Source organism: Nomascus leucogenys, chromosome 10, assembly GCF_006542625.1.
Source record: "Nomascus leucogenys isolate Asia chromosome 10, Asia_NLE_v1, whole genome shotgun sequence".
Lineage (NCBI taxonomy): Eukaryota > Metazoa > Chordata > Mammalia > Primates > Hylobatidae > Nomascus > Nomascus leucogenys.
In genome coordinates, this window is record NC_044390.1 from 40,196,870 (window position 1) to 40,220,658 (window position 23,789).

The 23,789-nt window shown below is 37.1% G+C and overlaps 1 protein-coding gene across 1 annotated transcript in view; it reads left to right on the plus strand.

Moving 5' to 3' along the window:
• WIF1 (WNT inhibitory factor 1) overlaps positions 1-23,789 on the plus strand; it is a 71,710-nt gene that overhangs the window by 33,078 nt on the left and 14,843 nt on the right. Inside the window, exons 3-6 of the mRNA XM_003259569.3 lie at positions 11,153-11,261; positions 20,098-20,238; positions 21,211-21,306; positions 22,253-22,348. Coding sequence (XP_003259617.1) covers positions 11,153-11,261; positions 20,098-20,238; positions 21,211-21,306; positions 22,253-22,348 — 442 coding nt within the window. The remainder of the gene's footprint in view (positions 1-11,152; positions 11,262-20,097; positions 20,239-21,210; positions 21,307-22,252; positions 22,349-23,789) is intronic.

A 23,789-nucleotide genomic window follows, 5' to 3' on the forward strand; every position in this document is an offset into this window, starting at 1 on the left:
GCATGTGAAGGTGACTAGAGAAAGTGATTGGAGAAGGAGAAGAAAAACTCAGAGAGAGTTGCTATGTATACACCAAAAAAGAAGAGAAGGTGAAGTTAATTGTCATTAAAAGATTTCATAGAAGACAGGAGAGATAGAGATGGGAAAGGGCTCACTGGACTTAGCAACTTGGAAATCATCAGTAACCTTTTATGAGAAATTTTAATAGTGACTGGGACAAAACCATACTAAAGACTGATGGGCAAGAAAACCAAGGCCATGGTTATAGACTCTTTTAAAAGCATGATAATGATGGTAGAGACAGAGTTTTTAATCTTTTCATCACATTAGTACACTTACATGTGCACAGATGGCATAAATGATGGGGCCAGTCTCAGAAGATATGGAAAGGAACCAGGATTGGATATTAGACTATTTGTAGATAGATGGGGGGGATGTTGAGAGAATTTGTATATAGTAATCTCTGTTTTCTTTGTGGATATTGACATCAATTGGAGAAGATAGCAGGAATGGGACAGCATACCTGGGGGAAAACTATGAAACTGTCGTGTGTACAAGAAGGGAGAGACTAATGACGTTTACAAGAATTTCTTGGGGATTGGGAGGACAATTGAAGTTGGCCGTATAGATTTAGTTAGTCCTCAGATTACGGCTTGTCATCATCGGTGCTCCTCAGGAAATTTTCAGTTCTGCCTTAGTTTCTCTTTTCCTTAAACAGAATGAATAATGCATGTATGAGTGACAACTTTTAAATAGCAAATCACTAGAAGAGCTTAGAAGAAAATTAAAAGAGCCAAGTATCTTATATCTTCTAGGCAATGACTTTTTCTAAAGTGTAAAATAAAATTTATCGAATACATGACTGTTCTTAAAATCTTCTTTGGTAAGACTAGTTTTGGACTTTGAAAATCTGTAACCAAGAGGTTACGGATTTTTTTTTTCCTATTTGACTCTTAGGTAGGAACAGAACAAACTGCTCATTAGAAGATACCTTGTAATATAGTATTCTGAAATATGCAATTGCAATTACTTGAACAAAAATGTCAAATTAAGGCACTTCTCATAACCTTTACGAAAGTATCTAATGCATTTTTTCAAAACATTAAGCTAAGGGGGAAAGTCTGTGTTTTTTTTCCTCCTTTTTTTTTAAATTAAAGAATAAGTTAATACTGTCCATGTGGATTCAATGAAAAAATACTAAAGAATTTAAGAAAACTACCTAGAGCTAAACTAAGAAAAATATGACCTAATTTTAAATATTTTGGAAGTCATCACTGAATATATCTTCTGATATTTCAAGTTTAAAATTTTGACATTTACTTTTTATCAATAGACTGAAGTAAATATACACCCCTGGAGGTAACTATGCATTTTAGAGAACTGTGAAAGAAATGGAACATTAATTTTGCCTCTTTCAGTTACTTATATATGCTACTCAAGTTTTTATGTACACTTTGTAAATGTCATTCTGTCCTAAAAATTTTGATTTGCTGAAATATACCACCACGTAAAATGCATGAAGGAGAGAACAAGGGAATGAGATATTGATGAAGAACAAATGTACTGCATAAGGTGTGAGGGTAATTTGCTCAGGATTTTTTTTGTTTTGTTTTATTTTTTCCCCCGAGATGGAGTCTCACTCTGTCACCCAGGCTGGAGTGCAGTGGTGCGATCTTGGCTCACAGCAACCTCTGCCTCCCAGGTTTAAGCAGTTCTCTGGCTTCAGCCTCCAGAGTAGCTGGGATTACAGGTGTGCACCACCATGCCCAGCTATTTTTTTAATTAATTATTATTTTTAGTAGAGATGGGGTTTCACTATGTTGGGCAGGCTGGTCTCGAACTCCTGACCTCATGATCCACTGCCTCAGCCTCCCAAAGTGCTGGGATTACAGGTGTGAGCCACCATGCCCAGCCAATTGCTCAGGTTTAAAAATATTATTAGTAAAGAAATAGCTGTTAGCACAGTTCTCTTTTCCCTTCATACAGATGAATACTCAATGACTGCTTCTGAAGCTTTAAGAAAAGAAATATTCAAATGTAAGCCTTGAGATGAGATGAAAAAAAAAAAAAAAAGAAACACCAGGAAAGAGATTCCTTTTCCCTTTCCAGAACTGTTTCCCTCTCCCTTCTTCTCCCAAGTACCTGCACACACACTGCTGCTTTCTGGGCACCTCCATGCTATGGAATCATCATCTTGCCTTAGCATTTAACAGAAATGTGTCGTTGTGCTCTCAAGTTTCTCCACGCTGTTTCTTTTTCCACACCTCCTGTTTAGACTGACCCTGGTCCCCACAGTGTCAACCACACCACTTGTAATGACATTTTCTTTCCTCAGTCCCTTATCTTACCCCACCATAGTTGCCTAATGCTTCCTTCCTCCCCATGCCCAATTTTTAGGTTGGCATCAACCCAGGACTTTACTACTGCTTGAGTTGGAGCAGGCTTACTGTGAGGAGGAGGCACTTGTCCTGGAAGCTCGAGGGGAACAGAAGTTTTCAGAAGCCCCACTGCTGCCTACACCACCCTTTCCATTATAAATTTTGGCAAACCAGTGAAAGCAGTGTGCTGAACAGGGCTAAATTTGGTTTAAAGACTACTTTATATTTATACCAATACCTTTCTTTTTTTCAATTTTTAGATGAGCTGAACAAAGTGTTTTCCATTTCCCACTGCTTTGCTTCTACTTTTCTGTCACCCCTTCCTCAAAAAATAAAAATAAAAAACCTTAACTGTTGGTTTTATTTAATACAAAATAGCAGTATAGCCCTCTGTTGCTTCTCTATCTTTAGACATCTTGAAAGAGAGTGACTAGCCAATGATTTGTCAGATAGCCAGGTCTGTTTCTGGTTTGCATGAACAGTGGTGATTCCAAACCCTAGGAGGAAAAAATGGAAAATGTCTTAGAAATTTCAGATTCATGTGAAGCCAAACTGTGATCTCTTGCCAGTTTTAGTTTACAAAACTCTCATAGTCCTGGATGTGTTTATTTGAACTTCAAGTTTTAATATCACCATTATATTCCAATAACCTCACTCCCTCAGTCCAGCCCACTGGCTGTGGTCTAGTCTAGTGTGTATAAAAACAATGACTGGAACAGAAGAACTTGGCTAATTGAGATTTTCTCTTTAGGCAATGTGTCTTCCATTGCCTGTTTAAGCCATGATCAGTAAAATAAATAGCTACTCTGCATGAGAAGGTGCTTTCCCTTTTCCTTTTGAAACAAGTTCTTCTAAGAGCTAGTTTCAAAAGGAGGCGGGGAAAAATAGTCATTGTTGATATAGGTTGAGCATTCCTAATCCAAAATCTGAAATGCTCCAAAATCTGAAACTTTTAATGGCCAACATGACACCACAAGTGGAAAATTCCACACCTGACTTCATGTGACTAATCACAAAATTATTTAAAATATTATATACAACTACCTTCAGCCTATAAGGTGTATATGAAACATGGATGAATTTTGTGTTTAGACTTGGGTCCCATCCCCAAGATATCTTATTATATGTATTCGAATATTCCAAAATTTGAAAAACAATCTAAAATCCAAAACACTTCTGGTCCCAAGCATTTTGGATAAGGGATACTCAATCTGTATTTCACAGTTTCCCAATGATAGCACAATTACATCCTGTAATTTATAGAAGGCAAAGTGATTGGAAACCCAAGAGGGAAATATAAACCAGAAGAGCCTTAGGCAAAGTCTTGTGTCAGAACAGGACCTCATTTACATTATCTCCTTACATTCTTTCTGGGAGCCTCATTGCCAAAAGTTGGTGCCAGAACAAGCATAAAATAGTTATAAACTGCACACAGATCAGGTAGATAACAAATGTCAGTGTTTGATTGTTCTTTTTTTCAAAAGTGTCCTGTGTTCTCAATTGTGGGCTACAATGACTGACCACACAGAAAAGTAAGAGAGGAGTTTTTGGCCCATAAAAGTAACTTAGCAATTGCCAAACAGAAAAGCTGCTGTCTGTCACTAGAATCAGAGGCTAATGCCATTTTACCACAACAGCGTGTTCTGGAACGCATCGGGTTTATACTTCGGGATGCTTCTCAGTAGGTCGTTCATTCACTTATTCAGCAAATATTTTTCAAATGCCTTGCTGTGCACAATGCTGAGTGAGTCTCCAGTAGACCATTGGAAAAAAATATGTAGTCCTATTCTTAGCCACAAGGAATCCAACATTTAGATGAGAATACAAGATAGAAACATACGAAAAGTTAAATAATAATACATAGTGGTAGATGTTTAAAGGCCAAGCTGGTTTAAGTCCTATCGAAGGTCAGTAGAGGTTAAATCACTGGAATATAGGCATGGCTATGGTATCACCTTGGGCCGGTGAGCTCCAGAAGATGATCCCTGTTAGGGAGTAGTGAGAGATAAAAAGATGAAGGAACCAGGCTGTGGAGACACGTAACAGGCTGAAGGCCTTATCCCAGCCATAAGCGAGGACAGGAAAGGATTGTAACATGGCAAAAGTGGCGGTTTAATTTGATGTATTGGCCACTTTTAAAGAGAAAGGCGAAAAGAATATTTCAAAGAATGTTATAAAAATGCCAATATGAGGAAATAAATGCTGGATTCAGGTGGAAGTGGTGGGGATGAAAGGAAGGTACCGAATCCTAAGATATAAAAGAAGAAAGAATAAGATTTTGGTATCTTTCTGTGGGGACATGAGATAGAGGTAAGAAACAGCAATAACCCTGAGATTCAGTATCTTTGTTAATTGAAACAATAACAAGACTGTTGGCAGCTAAAAAGAAATCAGTGGGGCTAGGCACAGTGGCTCATGCCTGTAATCCCAGCTACTTGGAGGGGTGAGATGGGAGGATGGCTTGAGCCCAGGAGGTTGAGGCTACAGTGAGCCATGATCGTGCTACTGCATCCCAGCCTGGGCAAGAGTGAGGTGCAAAAAAAAGAAAAGAAAACAAGAAGAGAAGAGAAGAGAAAGAGAAGAGAAGAGAAGAGAAGAGAAGAGAAGAGAAGAGAAGAGAAGAGAAGAGAGAGAGAGGAGAGAGGAGAGAGGAGAGAGGAGAGAGGAGAGAGGAGAGAGGAGGAGGAAAGAGGAAAGAGGAAAGAGGAAAGAGGAAAGGGAAGGGGAGGGGAGGGGAGGGGAGGGAGGGAAGGGAAGGGAGGGAAGGGAAGGGAAAGGAAGGGAAGGGAAGGGAAGGGAAGGGAAGGGAAGGGAAGGGAAGGGGAAAGGGAAAGGGAAAGGGAAAAGAGGAAAGGAAAGAAAAGAAAAGAAAAGAATAAAAAGAAAAGAAAAGAGAAATCAAGTGGGGAAGCTGATTTTGGAAGATAATGAACCAGGCTCCATGCACATGAGCATGGGCATGAGGCAGATGGCAAGAAGAGTCTGAGCTTTGGAAGAAGGATGTGAATGGTTCATGTTGAGCATCACTGTCTACAGGGAAATGGTTCAATCTGTGAAAATACCTGAGTTTCATGACAATATAAAAAGAGTCTTAGTGATTTTATATGATTATGAGCTGAGAGGAGAGTTAATGAGGAAACGCAGGAAAATCAAGAAGTGATATGAGAATAAGAAGAGTGTCACAGAGTCCAAGGATAATGAGCTTTGAATTTGAAGAATGAAATTTTGTAGAGGTAACAAGAAGAATTCTGAGGAAGAATGTGAGATCTGGCAATTTTTGCTCTAGATATTCAGATTAGTTTAATCATTGGGCATGCTTATTTGTTTTGTTTGGGTCTTTAACGTTGAACTATTTTCCTTTCTTGCTTATTTTAGATTTTTTCTGGCCCTTCACATACAGCATAGGATCTATTTTATAGCTCTTAATACCTCTCATACCCAGTGAATCTGCTAATCTGAATTCACAGTGAATCTGCAAATCTGAATTCACTCGTATGCTATAACAATAATAGGCTGTTGTGAGAATTAAATAAACAGTAACTGCAGTATAATAAACATTCAACAAAAATTATTTGAAAATCTTCAAACCTTATGGCTTTTGTGTGTTTTGTATCTATAAATGCCTGAAACCTTCTTTAGAATAAAGATGATAACTTTATTGTTTTAATGTTCTTCCATGAGCACTTAGGTCAGCATCACGATATATGGGTTAAAAGAGGTTTGAAGTCCTTGGTTTTATGAAAGATCTTTGATTCTTAACTCAGAGGCTCCTGCAATTATTGTGCTTATTAGATTAAGTACACACCATAAACATAGAACTTCAAAGATAGAAGAGAAATACTGGATTCTCTTCATTCCTCCCAATGGTTAATGCAATTCTCTGCTTCCTTTCTCTATGTCTACCCCAAAAGAAGTGCCAGAACAAAGGCCTTATGAGTTGTCCCATTTTGCTGTTTAAATGATGTCTTCATCTCATCTGGAAGGAACAATCCTAATATTTCAGCCAAGTCCATTGGAAGCAAGTTAAATGACCTCTGGCACTCCTCTCTTGATAATATTTGGGTGTCTTTTATGCTTCTCCATGGAAAGAAAATTTACTGCATGGCAAACCAGGCCAGTGAATTATTCTCCTGAATAGACCCATTCTTTGTTTGAATACAAAGCAACCTTTTCATGTATTTCCCAAATAATTACTCTGTTTGCCTTTACCTGAGTGTCCTCTAGTGTCATTTAATAGAACAAAATGTACTTTTTCCTAATAGAGGTTTTAGACTCTCCAGTATACTATTTCTCTATTACTGTTCATGCTCTGAGTTCCTTTTATCTAAATAATAAACCTACAATTTGTGGAAATTGTTCCCAAACTTTAAAGCTAGTTCTCTGTTCTCTTCGGTGTAGAATTTGGATTTTATTTGCTCTCAAATAAGTTTTTCCAATGGGGAGATTTGGGTCTAAGAATATTTATTATAAATAAAAACAGAAAGTCCTGTCTAGAAGTTAGAGTATGGCATAAATATATTGTTCATCAGCCATTTCTTGTGGCTTTTAATTTAAGCCCTTAGGTTAAATGAAGGATATATTTACTCTGTAGTTCGTAATACTATATTTGTAGAAATATTTTTACAGTATTGAGGGTTTTAGATTTCTTTACAATGGCAAAGTAAAAGTTTGAAAGAAGTTAGTGTCAACATCAGAGATAAAAGGTTAGTCAATTTCTAAATGGTTTTCAAGTTAAAATTTTTCCTTTTTCTTCTCTTTTTTTGTTTTTTTTATCTTAAAGCTTCCCAGTGTGAAGTTACAATTTTTAAAGACGCAATGAAAACCACAGACAAAATCTTTTTTAAAAAATGTACCAAGTATCCAGGAAATTACATGTTTCAGAGATTCATGCACCGTTAGTTATCATCTTCAGCAAGAAAGAAAACAATTTGGTAACTGCCTTTTGCTGATAAGATCCAAGAAAGAAACCAGTTCCTGCCTTATGATACAGTCTTATTAGAATAAGACAAATATTTACTGATTCTCAAAGAAATAAAAGGGACACTTTTGTGTAAAGTGTGTTATTGATTAGATCAGAGTATTGGGTGTCCAGAGAAATCTATTAAGCCTAGCTGCATCATGTGGAGCAGTCGTGCCGCTGCTCGTTATCAACTCTCTGATGGTAAGTATAACAGATTCCATGCTTCTCAGCCTACCTTCTGTGGTCATACCTGAAGGCTCTGTGAAGTTATGTTTCTGGCCTCTGAATGAAATTTTTTCAGTTCCATATTCTTTGAACATCATCAAAACTTTTTGAAAGAGACGTTCAGAAGCTATTTTACGCGAATTGCTGCACTTTCAAGGAGACATGCAAGAGATTTAAATAAAATTGTTGTATAAACAGCCACGTTAAATAGATGTTCAAGAAGAATATTTTATCTATGATCACAGAATTATGGAAAAAGAATCATCAGCCACAGAACTGAAAGGAGGGTACATGATTAATGCTTTTTTAAAAAATAAATGCACTTATTTCATGAAAAGATACAAATTCACATATAGAAAATCTGAAAAAGAGAGAAAAGGAAAAAATCACCATCAATTCTACACAATCGTTGTTTTAATCTTGGTGTCTAGTTTTTCTTATTAACTAAAAGCTTATTTTTTTAATTAAATTATATTTGTTAAAATTATTATAGTTTTACAAATGTAATTTTTAAATATACCACACATAGAAAGGTATATTTAATTTATAATGTGACAAAGCTCAAAGATATAATTATGGGGTAGCAAATGATAACTTATATGGTATTTGACCTTTTCATTTCAAAGTTTTTGCATTCTATCCATTCAGTTCTTTTCCATCATTATATGTACTGTTAATAAAGTCTTTAGACTGTTTTGGCACATGGTGTGCATTACACCCAAGTTTATTGTGATTGTTGTTACTGTACTTAGTAATAGAAATAATTCAAATGTTATTCATTATAAGGGCATCTATCACTAAATCCTTTCATAGTGCCAAATAAAATACATTTTAGAACAATATGTTAAATGATATATATTATCTAGTAAAATGTAGAGGGAAGTGCAGGTGGTAGAAGTCATTTAAAACACCTGGATTCATGAAAACATATCCACTTTTAATAGTCATTGGTTTTCCTGTAGGGACAGAAATACTGTTCTCTCTTTCAAAGGAATTCATTCCAAATTGAATTACCTTTCCTGACAACACTCCTTTCATCAGACTTCTTATAAACCTCTGCCTTCCCTTAAAGAGGGTAAGAATTACCTGCCTTATGACCCTTTATTCTCAGGGCCATCCTAGTGAATCAATTTTATAAATTAATTTAAACAATGTTGTTACCCACCTAAGGAACTGTTCACAGTGGTCTTTTGGAATCTTGACCACAACTCACAGGAGGGGATGCAGTGGGAATTTGGTCCCTGAAGGTTCTCCTTTTGGCCTAGTGAAACCAGGAAGTGTTTCTCAATTAACTTCAAGTATAGACAAGTTCCCACAGCATCTGAGACTACCCCTTGGCATTATTATCCTCATGTGAAGTCCTTAATGCCTGCTGCGTGTGATACTGTGATTTAAAGCAGCAAATTGTTTGAATGTCTACCATGTATCTCTTAATATCTTTCATGTTGTAAAATAAATTTTATATTGCTTGTAGGGTCATATTCTTTTTTAACCTCCTAGCCCATGTTAATGTAATTTCTTTAATTAATTAATGGATAGAATGCAAAAATTAATTAATTATCTTTAATTAATTACATTGAATTAATGTAGTTCTGGGTGTGGAACTGAATGGATAGAATGCAAAAAATTAATTTAATTCTTTACATTAAATTAATGTAATTCTGGATGTCTCTACAGGTAACTGCAGAACCACTCAACTTGCCTCTCATGTTAGCATTGATGCTATTTATTGATTGTTCTTTATTTCTAAGCAAGAACATATTGTTACCATCACAACTCTCCTCCCACTTTTTTGTTTGTTTGTTTGTTTTTTTGAGACAGAGTCTCACTCTGTCACCCAGGCTGGAGTGCAGTGGCATGTTCTCAGCTCACGACAACCTCTGCATCCCAGGTTCAAGCTGGAAGCTGATAACTGAGGGAGGAGACTTATGAAAACAATATTGATGATAATAATAACAATCTCTAATACTTATAAATTTCTGTAATGTTGGCATTATTTCTTCCTTAATGTTTGTGAGAATTCACCAGGGGAGCCATTTGACCCTGGAATTTTTTTTGTGGGAGGGTTCTACAATTTTGAATATAATTTCCTTAACAGACATAGGCTATTCGAACTTTCTGTTTCTTGTCAGATTTGTTCATTTGTGTTTCTCAAGGAGTTCATTTTATCAAAGTAATTGAATTTATTGGTGTAATATTGATGGCAATATTCCATTTTCTTGCTTAAATGTCTATAGCATCTCTAGTAATGTCTCTCTTTCACTTTTTTTTTTTTTAGATGGAGTCTTGCTCTGTTGCCCAGGGCTAGAGTGCAATGGTGCTATCTTGGCTCACTGCAGCCTCCACCTCCTGGGTTCAGGCATTTCTCCTGCCTCAGCCTCCAAAGTAGCTGGGACTACAGGCACCCACCACCAAGCCCAGCTAAGTTTTGTATTTTTAGTAGTGATGGGGTTTCGCCATGTTGGCCAGGCTGGTCTCGAACTCCTGACCTCAAGTGATCCGCCCACCTCAGCCTCCCAAAGTGCTGGGATTACAGGCGTGAGCCACTGTGCCTGGCCTTCACAAACCCTTTTAATAATCCAGTTGGGAATCCATTAAGCATTAAAGCTCTATGGTGAGATTATGCATCATTACTTTCAGTATTCATGGCCATTTGAGTAGCAGGAATCATTTTCTCAACTAGACTTAGTGGGTAAATGAAAATGTTTACAATGTAAAGGTTTATGGCTTGTTGTCTTATTGTGATGGTGGTTTTTGCATCTTTTGGCTTTTCTCTCCACAATTAAATTGAGACATTAAATATAAACCTTTCAAAGAGAATGAGAGTAAAAAATAAATGTTAACAGCGAGATCATGGAATTTGGGACTTCGTTACAACTCTCCCAATTCTGATCAAAAGACTCACTTCAGAATTTAGAATTAGGAGTATTAAAGAATGACTAAAATAGCGGAGATGGATTCTAGTCAATGACTGGTTTCACATCACCTATTTCCCTAAGAGAATTTTTTTTCTCAATCTTTTAAAAAGACAGCAATTAATATCATTTAAGTCAAAAGATTACTGGGCGGGCATAGTAGCTAAAGCCTGTAATCCCAGCACTTTGGGAGGCCAAGGGAGGCAGATGACTTGAGGTCAGAAGTTCGAGACAGACTCCGGCAACATGGTGAAACCCTGTCTGTACCAAAAATACAAAAATTAGCAGGGTGTGGTGATGCATGCCTGTAATCCCAGCTACTCAGGAGGCTGAGGCAGGAGAATCGCTTGAACCTGGGAGGCAGAGGTTGCAGTGAGCTGAGATTGCACCACTGCACTCCAGCCTGGGCAACAGAGCAAGACTCTGTCTCAAAAAACAAACAAACAAAAACAGATTAACTATTGTGGCTGTTTTTAATGTTTTTAGGGATCACTTCTCTCCAGAGTCTAACACAGAAGGGTGAGTTGTGCCTACTCAGTATCTAAGATGCTGTGTGCTCCAGAGTTCCTGTAATGAAAATTATCTCTGCCCCATCAGATGGACGATGAATTCTGTGGTGCCTTCTCCCTCTCTGTGGTTTCCATGTTACTAACTGTCAGTGCCTTTGGTTGTAGGCAGAATACTTCTATGAATTCTTGTCCTTGCGCTCCCTGGATAAAGGCATCATGGCAGATCCAACCGTCAATGTCCCTCTGCTGGGAACAGTGCCTCACAAGGCATCAGGTGGGTGGTCTTTGCCTGGAAAGGTTTACACTTAAAATGTAATGATGATGAGAATATTTAAGATGCAAATGTCCTACATCAGAGAGGTTATGAAATGTTTTCCTGAAGAGATTTGTTGATTTTAGGACAGTTCAATTGTTATTCTTTGGGCAAAGGATTAAGATGGGAATGAAGAAATGATGGTTATATAATTTTCTAAAGATTCAGAATAGCCCCAGCCCAGCCCACACTAAGTTCATAAATGATTCAAGACTTTTTTAAAGAAAAAAAAAGAGAAAGAAACACATCTGGTGAGATATGTTTGGCCAATGTATGGATTAATGAAATACACAAAAATGTGGCAAAGATACAAAGTAAGTGATTGGGGGGCAAATGGGATAAGTCAAGAAAATTCCCCAAAAGTTAGCATTGTATTAAATTAGAATTTGAAGGAGAGAAGAGACATGGAAAAGTGGGAGAAAGGTGTTCAACGTTTCTAGTCTAATCATCCTTCTTTGCTAAGAAAATAATAGTATGTGATATTTGTTTCAAGCTTTTCAGCTTACAACAGACTCACTCTTGCGTTATCTAATTTGAATACTAGGAGTGATTCAAATCCAGAATTGCAGCTCCACTTTCTAAATTAAAAAATTAAGACTTAGGAGATTTGACTGACTTGCCCAAAGTCAAATATTAGGATAGTAATAAGCAGTAGAGTTGAGACTAGAGTCCGGGATTTCTGACTTTTAGAAATATACAGAGATCACTTGTGTTAACATCCTAATGTATTTCCTTCTCATCTTTTTTCTCTGAATTTTTACATACCTGCAATAATATATATTTGGTTTTGCATCATGATTTTTTTTTGCTTTTAACCTTTTAACATAACCATTTCCTATGTCATTATGGATTTTTTCAAAAGTTGTTTTTAATGCTCTTACAAGATTCTATTTTATGGATATACCATAATTTGTATATGCATTCCCTTATTTGTTAATGATGTTGTTTTTAGAGTTTGAATATAGCAATATCACAATATTTTTTTAAACTAATGGATGGTAACTTCCATGCACATAGGAGCCCTATTTTTTTGTTCACTGTGGCTCCACCCCAGGGCCCAGCACAGAACAGGTATTCAGAAAGTAATTGTTGGATTAATGTGCATACCAAAATCTTGGTGCTTATCTCATTAGTTTGTTAAAATCGATTCCTAAAAGTTGAATTATTGTGTCAAATGATAGGAACTATCAGCTTTTTAAAGATTCTTAAATTGCCAAAATGCCAAATTACTTTCTGTAAAGGTTATCATACCCATTTTTACCCTGGTTAAGCAATAGGGAGAATGCTTGGCTTACTGTAATCCCATCAACATAGGTTATTAATCACATTAACTACTTTAGTGGCTTAAATAGTGAAAAGTCAGGCCAGGTGTGGTGACTCACACCTATAATCCCAACATTTTGGGGGGCCGAGGGGGGAGGATTCCTTGTGCCCAAGAGTTCAAGACCGGCCTGGGCAACATAGCGAGACTGTCTCTACAAAAAATAAAAAAAATTAGCCAGGTGTGATGGCACATGCCCATAGTCCCAGACGCTCAGGAGGCTGAGGCAGGAGGGTTGTCTGAGCTGGGGAGGTGGAGGCTGCAGTGAGCTATGATTGCACCACTGCACTCCAGCCAGGGCAACAGAGCAAAAAAGAAAAAAGTCAGTCTCAAAAAAGAGAAAAGAAAGAAAAAGTAAAAAGTTATTTATCACAGTCATCTTTTGGTATTTTTTATTCCTATTAAGGTAGAAAATATTTTCTTGTATCTATTAGACCATGAAAAATGTGTACCATGCTCATTTTTATATTGAGATAATAGTGTTCTTCCTACTGATCTGCAAAGCTTGTTGTATATTAGGTATATTTACCACTTACTGCATTTTTTTTCAATTTAATATTTATATTTTATTTTATTTTGGGGGAGAATATGCAGAGGCTTTAAAATCCTATGTGGTCAAACCTATCTTTTCCTTTGCAATTTTTTCCACTGTGTTTATGTTTTGATACTAATTCCTATTCCAGAAAGCAATTAAATTATAACTTTCATATGCATCTAGCATTTTATACAATTTTATTTTTGGAATATTAAGAAATAAGGCTCTAACCTGAATTATTTTTGAGTCATTAACTTTTCTTACGTGAGAAGTTGAATTGATTCAAGATACGCTGTTTATTTCACATTAAGTTTTTCTACACATAGGGTGTGTTTAGAGATTACTCTTTATTTTACTATTGTGATAGTGGTAGCTTTATAGTGTTTTAAAATCATCGATGGCATACTCTCTCTTTTTAAAAAAATTTAGTCTTATTCTTCTAGAGGAACGTGAAAATAAATTTTGTCAGATGTCAAATAAAAATCCCCTTCGGAGCTAATTTAAGTCTCTAAAGTAATCAGGAGATCAGGTACTTTTACAAAGGGCATTTTCAGATTATGGTTATCTACCACTTCCAGTGGATCTGCCTTGTTGCGTTCCAGTGCCGTAAGAGTGGGAGACTAAATAAACACAGAGTTTCTCTAATTTCCTGACCTAAGTGTCATCGTGGGTGTAGACAGGAGGAGTATAACTTCAGTTTCTCTTTGATCATCACAGTGCTGCAGGTGTGACCAACAGTCCCCCTAGAGGATCTGTTTCTGACTTAGATGAGTTTGGGTTCTGGGTGAAGATTTATTCACCTGAGATGTGTAGCCCCAAGGACGTGAGTATCTATTCCAGAGATGTGGATACGCTGATTCCACTCAGATGGCATTTGTAGGGCTTTATTACCTTGTGGAGAAGAGAAAGACACTCCAGCCACCAAATTCTTGGAATATGGTCATCACTCAATCTCATGCCATGTCACATGGTGTTCCTTTTTAGTTAAAAATAATTTTTTTTCTTTTTTTTTCGTGAGACAGAGTATCCCTCTGTCACCCAGGCTTGAGTGCAGTGGTGCGGGTCTCAGCTCACCACAACCTCCACCTCCTGAGTTAAAGTGATTCTTCGCCTCAGGCTCCTGAGTAGCTGGGATTACAGGAGCATGCCACCATGCCTGGCTGATTTTTGTATTTTTAGTAGAGATGCGGTTTCACCATGTTGGCCAGGAAGGTCTCGAACTCCTGACCTCAAGTGATCTGCCTGCCTCGGCCTCCCAAAGTGTTGGGATTACAGGCATGAGCCAGCACCTGGCTAAAGATAATTTTCTATAAAATTCTTCTTGATCATATTTTGTGCTCTTTTTGTTTTGTTTTGGAAGCAGTCAGAATGAAATAAGTACATAACATCTCACAATTTCTATTTTATATTTTTCTTTTTTTCTGATTAATAAAGGAATATAAGCTCATCATAGTCCATTAAAAATACATTAATTAATTACCAGTTATACCTACCTGCTCAGCTTCTGGTAAATCTTGCGTCTTTGAATTTTTAATTTAATGCTTGTATCCTAAGTGCTTTTTTCACTTTTTGTGTCTAGTTAAAAAAAAAAAAAAATCTCACTGAAATTCTACTTCTTAGGAAATTGACACGTAAGATTTTGAACATATGATGTGAGGATATTTTAATAGATCATGTTTAGATAGAACATCATTTTCTAATAATTTAGGTTCTTTATAAATAATAAATGTAGAGGAAAAAGTGGGTGACACTTTGGTCAACCTGAAACTAAAAACAACAAGCCTTCTTTGGGAACCAGGTGATATGTACACATATGCCCATGTGTGCACACAGACTCGCACACACACACATCCTTTGCATATACAACTCCCTCACCCCACCCCGCACACACATAGTCTTTTAGAAGCAGATGTAGGATTTGTTTGTAGAAATGCAGGTGCAAGAAGTTTATGGGAACCTTAGACCATTGCAGGGCAGTTACTCATTAGCCTCATTAGCTCAGTCCCTCCAGTAGGAGAAGTGAAGGTACCTTGCATTATTAAAAAGTAACCAAATCAGTGTGTCTTTGCTCTTAAGCATCCAGGTAGCATTCATTATTCTACAAGGCTATTTTATACCCCCAAGCTGCTAAACTGTTCTTTTATCCTACAGACTCCTATATGCCTAAACATTGCATGAAAAAGGAAAACTCTTGATCTTTAACAGTTATGAAGTGCCTGCCTTCTGGCATCAGAAGAGAACAAAAACAGGAAATACAAACTGCAGGGTGGTTCAGTAAAATTACTGAGTTGTATAACAAAAAACAGTTTCATGAAGCCAAGACTTTGCCTCTTTGAACACTCTCTTTGTCTGACCATGAAACCAACAGAGCAGTGGTGTTTCTCAACTAGGACTTTTAGGAATCCAACGTCTACACTGTTAAATAGGTGCCCATGCTGGAGCGACCATCTTATAGGTGACCTCAGTTCTTAGCAGAATGTGAAGCCCAGAGTTTGTGCTAAGTATTTGGTAAGAGAATGAATGGCTAGCAGGGCAGCTTGGAGGACTGATGAATATTTATGTTGGATATTTCTAGTGATGTAGCGGTTCATGATCATGTGGTGTGGAGGATGCGCTCTTGCCTGCCTTTCTCATCTCTTGCCCTGTTGTAAGGACAGGGACTCAACTGACTAGAGGCTGAGGCTATCTGAGCACCATGTCCATCTGTGTGTGGGAGCAGTATGCAATCAGAACAAATTTGCTGCTTTCTTCTGTAGAAGAGTTAGTTGATGTGCAATCAATTGCATATCAGTCTGTACTTCAATGCTGTGAGTTATATTCAATCTGCTTTAGTTTTTCTGAGTTGTTTTAATTCACCTCGTTTAGATTATACATCCTATTCTGCACTGGAATTCATATCTGGTCTAACTTCATCTAGCGTTTGGGAACAGTGGCTCTTTACTCATATGCCTATTGTTGCAAAAGTACATGACTTTCACATTCCTGTTATTCCTTGGAAGCAAAGAGTCTCTTTTTCTCTGTGCATCTGTTTTTCTGAGTGCGTGTTGCTGGTATTTTATTCTCTACATCTCCCACCGTCTATGGTGAATTTCTGTCTCTGTGTATATGTACAGGTATGTGCATGTGTGGAAGTGCAAGTGTGTGCCTGTGCACACAAGGTATATGGTTGTGTCTACTATAACGTATATCACATCTGTTGGTACCTAGTTTGTGACAGACAATATGCTAGATGCTGAGATTACAAAAACAAGATATAGTTCTTGCCTTTGAGAATTCTCATCCTTAGCAAAGGATGCAAATCATAATTAAATCATTACACCACAATGAAATAATATATATAGGTGTTTGTAAAATATATAAATGTAATCATATAGGCAAAGCGTGTTAGGAAAGACTAAAGAAAGCAAATACTATTTAATTTTGGCCTTGAAAGTTGAGTGGGAGGACAGTAGGACAGAAAACACAAGAAAGAACATTCCAAGCACCTGGGTGTGCAGTAAGGAAATTGTGGATGTGCACCGCACATTTGGGGAACTGAGAGACCATAGTTTGCGCAGAGCACAGGATTGACAAAAGGCAATTACTGGAGATGACTAAAGTCAGATTTTGTTTTTTTAAAGCAAAATTCTTTGAAAACTTTTAAAAGGTGTTTAATTATAAATATTATTACCTAAATGGTCTTATAGGTAAAGTCTATATAAACAGAAAGGAAGACAACTGGGGTTTGCACAAGAGGAAATAAAATTTTTACTTTGTGTTTTAAAATTGAAGAGTAGGCAAGTGTAATGGTATGGTTTATCACATCTTTCTGTAATTTCTTCTTTTACATTAAAAATTAATTGTTGATCTGGCTCAAGATGTCCTCAGTGAAAAAAATAATAATTCATTGAAATTATAAGCTAGGTACCTCCTAATTTCTAAACTTTATTTCCTAGTTCTTTACAAATCATTCTGCAGTAGGGTTCAGATCATAACTGTGCTTACTGCCTTCTATTTCTGAAGAGGCAGAAATGTGCAGGTAAAACTTATATACCTGGGCTGATGGGATCTTTAATGTGTTCATTTTTAACTTGAAGCTGAATTTAAGGGCTAGTATTATTATGCACAAATAAAATTAGCAAAAATCGCAAGCCTAGAGTATATTAGGTCTTTAAAAAATATAAGAAGGAAAATATTTCATATCAGTTATAACAGTAATTGAATATAACTTTAGTAAAATAATTTTTAGGGATATCATTTCTTTTGGTTTACTAAGAAAATTAAGATACTACATCTTTAGTTATCTGCCAAAATTGCTTGCAGTTTTTCTATTGTAAAACTTTCATCAGATTCTGCAACCTCACTTTTGTTCCCTGCAATGGTGGAAAGCCGTATCTTCTAGCATCACCACAGGCCTAGGAACTCTGTGAACATATCCTTACTTTAATTGACTTAAAGGTTATGTTAGCAAACCACATGCTTTTCTTTCTTTCCTTTTTTTTTTTTTTTTTTTTTGACGGAGTCTTGCTCTGTTGCCCAGGCTGGACTGCAGTGGCTCTATCTTGGCTCATTGCAACCTCTGTCTCCTGAGTTCAAGTGATTCTCATGCCTCAGCCTACAAGTAGCTGGGATTATGGATATATGCCAACACACCGGCTAATTTTTTTACTTTTAGTAGACACGGGTTTCACCATGTTGGCCAGGCTGGTCTCTAACTCCTGATCCCAAGTGATGCACCCGCCTCAGCCTCCCAAAGTGCTGAGATTACAGGAGTGAGCCACTGCACCCGGCTGCAAACCACACACTTTTATGTGAGCACTCTAAGCCCTCTAGAAGCATCCCCTGACAACTGACAACCAGAGCTTGTGAACATGTAGTCGTAATTTAATCGGATTTGTAAACGGTCTTTTAGCATATCTGAAGATGTGGAAGAACTAATAACTGTTCTTAACTAAATTTCCTACAAACTTAATAAGACAGTTTTTGATATTTAACATCCAAGATACATTTTGAAATTTGATAATGCTGGCAAGCAGAAATGAAGATGAGTTTACTGATAAGCATCTTCTCTTCCATACCAATATTCTGGAAGCCAAAATAAAACTGAAGGGCCTTTTTAAAAGAATCAGGTGGGCTGCAAAGGAGAGGCTGAATGTGGTTCAGAAAAAAGATACACCTGGAAAATAATAAAGTTTGGATGATGGCGTGCAGTGAGGAAGATTCTATAAGTTCTATCTTTAAGTATCCGTTCAGGTTTTTCCATCTTTTTATGCCTCAAGGCAATTATTGGCCTACCTGTCCATGTAAAAGAGTCATAAGAAGAGTAAACTTTTACAGTTGAACGAAGTATAAGTACATACAATGTAAAGAAATTACTTGTCAATTCCTTGGCTTCTTTCTGAAAGAGAAATCTCCATTCATAAATGTTTTGTAAATTGGCATTTTTATATATGAGATTTCATTAAGCCAAGGTTTTCAATAGAGATAATTTTACTTTAGAACTTTAGACACAATTTTTTTTGTTTTTTCTTTTTATTTCTGTTAAAATATCTGTGTTTCCTTTTCATCATAATGATTTGCAATGTTAAAATCTCAAGTTTCAGGGGAGCTGGAAATGGAAGTCCATGTAATTTTGAGTACGACATAGCAATGAACACTGACAATGCCAGAGCTGTAAGAGGAGTTTGGGGTTGCCAAAAGCACATTAAGGAATTGTATGACCAGCTTGTGTGCAACGCTTTACAGAAAAGGGCAGACCAATTTCCAGCTCATTTATTCCTATAAACCTAGGGAGAAAGTTTATCGACACTCTAAAAGAAAAGATTTGTCTTAGCTTGATACAATTTGCACAAGCTTGGCAGAAACCATAACCTGCCATGCAGAAATAAAATGAAGCAAAAAATCACATGTATACCCATTAGCAATATTTCTTTATATTAACAAGGAAAAACAAGAGTCTGGTGGATCTGCTAGGTCAGTCTTACCCAGTGGATATGTTGTAATAACCCAGTGGATGTTGCAAATATACATAATCAGCTTCTCAGCAAATGATCACATCTGATTTGCCCCATTTTCACCCAGTGACTTGTGGGTATCCCACAATGGGTGTCCTCCTTCCCTCTTTGTACAGCAATGTCTTCAGTTCCCAATCCCTGCTTTGTGACTTCATTGTCAACACTTGCACAGGCCGAGTGATCATTAGACTCACAAGAAAGAGAAGCTTCTCTTTAAGAACATAAACCATTAGATATAACCCTATTCATGAGATTATTTCATCACATCAAACTCTCTAGATGCCTGAGATATGGACACTTCTTATTAACAAAAAGCCTGAGAAAATATTAACTTCATTAACTCAGTTCAATGATTGAACTCTAGTCTGAGTCGTAAAATATTTTCAAAGAAGATATTTTGTCACTTTCACATACACATAGTAAACATAAACCAGTGGGGTATTGCCCATTGGGCTTTATTTAAGGGATTATGAAATGCTGATTTCTAGCCCTTTTTGGATTATATGGAGGCTGATGAAGATGCCACAAAGTTTCTTCCCTGAATCAACCACTTTTTATTTATTTTTGTTTGTCTTTTTGTTCTTCCCATGCTATGCTGACGTATAATTAACCACTTATAATTAACCACTTTATGATTCTTCTTTCCATCTTTAATTTCCAGGGAAAATATTTAAGATAGTACAAGTCCAGACTATGAACAGAATATCCCCAATTCCATATTAACGAGGTAAAAATTAGAGTCATTCACTCTTTCTTCACCTGACATGATGCTCAACTTCTGTGGAGCCCAGATGCTCAAAATACATTTCCTACTCCAATGGAGATACAAGGAAATCCACAACATGTGAACATTTTTGCTTTGTCCTTTGACTCTCTTCCTAAGATTTCTGTAAAACTCGAATCCACTAGATTAACTGTTTCTCCACACTTTCTCTTTTTTTCTTTTAGTTGTTCAAGTTGGTTTCCCATGTCTTGGAAAACAGGATGGGGTGGCAGCATTTGAAGTGAATGTGATTGTTATGAATTCTGAAGGCAACACCATTCTCCAGACACCTCAAAATGCTATCTTCTTTAAAACATGTCAACAAGGTAAGCACCGACGGTGATTCAAGAGAAGACATATCGTAAAGGCTTTAGGTGTGATTTGGGCCAAATATTTATATCTATACACACATACATACACATACACACATGGTTTTTGGGATGATGGCTGTATAATTACAGCAACGGAAGGAGGAGATAATAAGCACAGGGTTTAGCAACAGTACTAAGATAGACTTTCTCTGACCTTGACCCCACTTTTAATATTAGGAATAGGAAGCTTTTCAAAACACCTTTTCTTCCTCCCTCTCCACTCCTCCAACACAGTCATTGGGAGTCCCAGTGTATCTCACCCGTGATCATGAATTTCCCCCTTTCTTGCTCTGTTTGCTCAGGGCAAGGTGGATCGTCATTACCAGCACTTCCCACTTGTCAAAGGCAACACTAATATAACCCCTAATGAAAGCCTGATGCTACTCATATCCACGGAGGACAAGTTACCACCTCATGCCAGTGATCCCTACCAGGTCAAGGCCTCATTCAGTACCTCCCCACCACACCCCAGATGCCCATTTAAGTATAAAGGCCCGGCTCCTTTCGCATCCCCATGCAAGCTTTTCTAGCTCAGAATTTAAGCTCTGGCATCTTTCAGTGCTCTAAAGATGTACCCATAAGTCATCTTACCCTCTGAAAGGGGAAAGGCAATACCATTCATTCAATTGCAGTGTGAATTTAACAATTCACACTCCGTAAGAGGAGATGAAGGCAGAATAAAATTTGCCTTACCTTCTTCCATGAGCCCCCTACTGTTGGCAATAAGGGAGGCAAAATCTTACTCTGCAGCAGATTTAGTGAAATCCAAGTGATATCGAGCGAATGAGTTGGAAGTACTGATATTTGATCAATTATGATTAATTGGTGGGCTAAAACAGAAATGAACACCACTGTCTCACGCTGGCTGTGATTCACCCAGCATGATTTCAAGGGTGTCCATATAAGCTTTGTTTCTCTCTGGTGAAGCTGAGTGCCCAGGCGGATGCCGAAATGGAGGCTTTTGTAATGAAAGACGCATCTGCGAGTGTCCTGATGGGTTCCACGGACCTCACTGTGAGAAAGGTAAGACACAGAGCCGACTTCCCTTGCTCCCTTCCTAATGAACATGGATGTCATGCAGGAGCCCCATGTGGATTTTTAACACCTGAAATTATTTTTCTGGTCATGGGGCAGAAAACTTTGGCACAATGCCTCCACTTTCTGTGGCCATTCCTGGCCATCTCCCCCAACTCATCCCGCTTCACAAATACAGCCACTGTACTTTGGCACAATCTTATGAAAATTTTGAGGGTTTTTTCCTCCTCTTAAGTTGGGTTTAAAAAGCTAGCATCACCAGTGATCTGAAATTGTTCCAATTAAAAGTAGCTTGATTCACAACTAAGAGTATATCTGAGTTATGAAGTTATGATAAGGCAAAAAAGTGGATGAAAAGAATTTGTGTAGTAAGTACATCAATTTCAGGGAAATTAATTTTTAAAAATATATGAAAAAGATATAAGCAAGGAAATGAATATTAATCATAAGATGTTTAAATACTAAGAGCTTATCTGAGTAAGCAAAATATTTTTCATCTTCAAGAAATAAGAATATCCTGTGAGAGATAGCTAAAAAATAATTTTAAAATAAGTAAGAAAGAAGAATATTTTCTTATTTTTCTTCTTTGCATTTATGTTGGAATTAGAAGATTAAGGAAATGGGGCAAAGTGAAAATATTTAACAGTTTTAAGAAGACCACATCTTAGTCAAAATGATTCTGGGGAAAATTTATTCAAGTATTCAAATGGAACCAATCCAAAAGTCATCTCTAAGAAATTGGCTGAGAAATTGAAAAATAGCATAATTTATACCACAAAAATATTATTATAGCAAACTTGTATCTCTGAAGAGTAATCATTTTAGAGTCAACCACAAAGCTTGAAAACGTAGACCTGTTGTATTACTGACATTTCAAAATGCTCCTGCTCCAAAATACCGTTTGGCCTTAATCAGGGTTCTCTCTCCCTATAAGCCCTTTGCACCCCGCGATGTATGAATGGTGGACTTTGTGTGACTCCTGGTTTCTGCATCTGCCCACCTGGATTCTATGGAGTGAACTGTGACAAAGGTAACAGTTTCTTTTTAAGAAGAAAGTTATTTTTACTTTTAAAATGTTTGATTAGAATAAGTTACTTTATATGTCCTCACTCTTCGTAACAGCTCTGAGAGTGTATGGCTTAGGGTAAAGATGGCTGCTATAGTAACTGAAATCCCAATTTTAGTGTAGCATAATAGCAAAAGTTTATTTTCATTCACAGAATGCTCCAGTGCATTTTGCCTGGTCAGTGGGCAGGGCAGCTCTTCTCCATGCAATGACTCAGGAGCCCAGGCACCATCTATCTGTGTCCTGCCTAGAGCTTTGGAACTCTCTAGATCCAGCCAATAGGCAGAGAAGGATTGAAGTAAGCACTGCTAAAAATAAATTAATTAATTAAAAAATTTAAAAGCCCTGGCCCAGAATTTACCCATAAAACTTCCACACCTATTCCATAGGTAGGAATTAGCCTCATGGTCCTACCTGGTTTCAGGCAGAAGAAATGTTGCCCCTGGCTGGACAGCTGTCTCCCACTGACATCTCATATTATGTGACGGGAGTGCAAATTTTTGTGAACAATTAGCTGGTCTGTGCCACATGGAATTTTAGTATGTCCTAAATCGGTTTTGTGGGTGAGCTTCTGAGGCTAAAATTAAACAACCTGCTCTACATTGCCTAACCTAGAAGTTTACTGACTCCCGATTCAATACTCTGCTCACAAATCACATCCGAGAAAGATCGGGTTCTTCCTTCTTAACATTGCAGCAACACAGCCAGATTTTACTCTTAGTAAGTGGATTCAAACTTGGCCCTAAAATTGCTGAATGATTCATACTCTTTACAAGAGACTTGTTTATTTTGCCCAGTTCACATCTTTTAAGTGGAAAAAAAAAAAGACTATGCTGTGAAATTTGTATATTTAATGAAGTTATCTTTGTGTTAAAAATGCTAATTGTATGAATAGAGCATTTTTTGGTCAATAAACATATGAGTTAAGATAGAATAATAAATTTTATTCTTGAAAAGTGTCTCTTTAGTGATCACTCAGTTAGTACCAAGTAAGATTGCCATGAGCAGTTTTTTGTTGTTGTTGTTTTTAAAGGAAAGCTAAAGGAAAGAGCCTTCAGTATGAGTCAGAATAACTTATGGTTGTTTACTCTTTTATGATGTACAAAGTACTTTCATACAGTTATGTGATTTTACTCTGAACATCTTTTGAGATATGTAAAGTATTATCCATCTCATTCCTAGATAAGCAAAGTGAGGTTTATGGAACTTGAGTAGGTTGACCCAAATTCATATCCTGCACTGTACCATGTTGCCGCCCAGGCTACCTAATTCAGCCCTCAGTTCTTCCACGAGTGACTCTGAACCTGGGCAGGCAACTTGATCTCTCTGTGGACCATGCTTTTTCTATCTCTAGACTTGGAATTAAGCCATTGACCCTCATGTCCCTCAGCCATGAGCTATATAT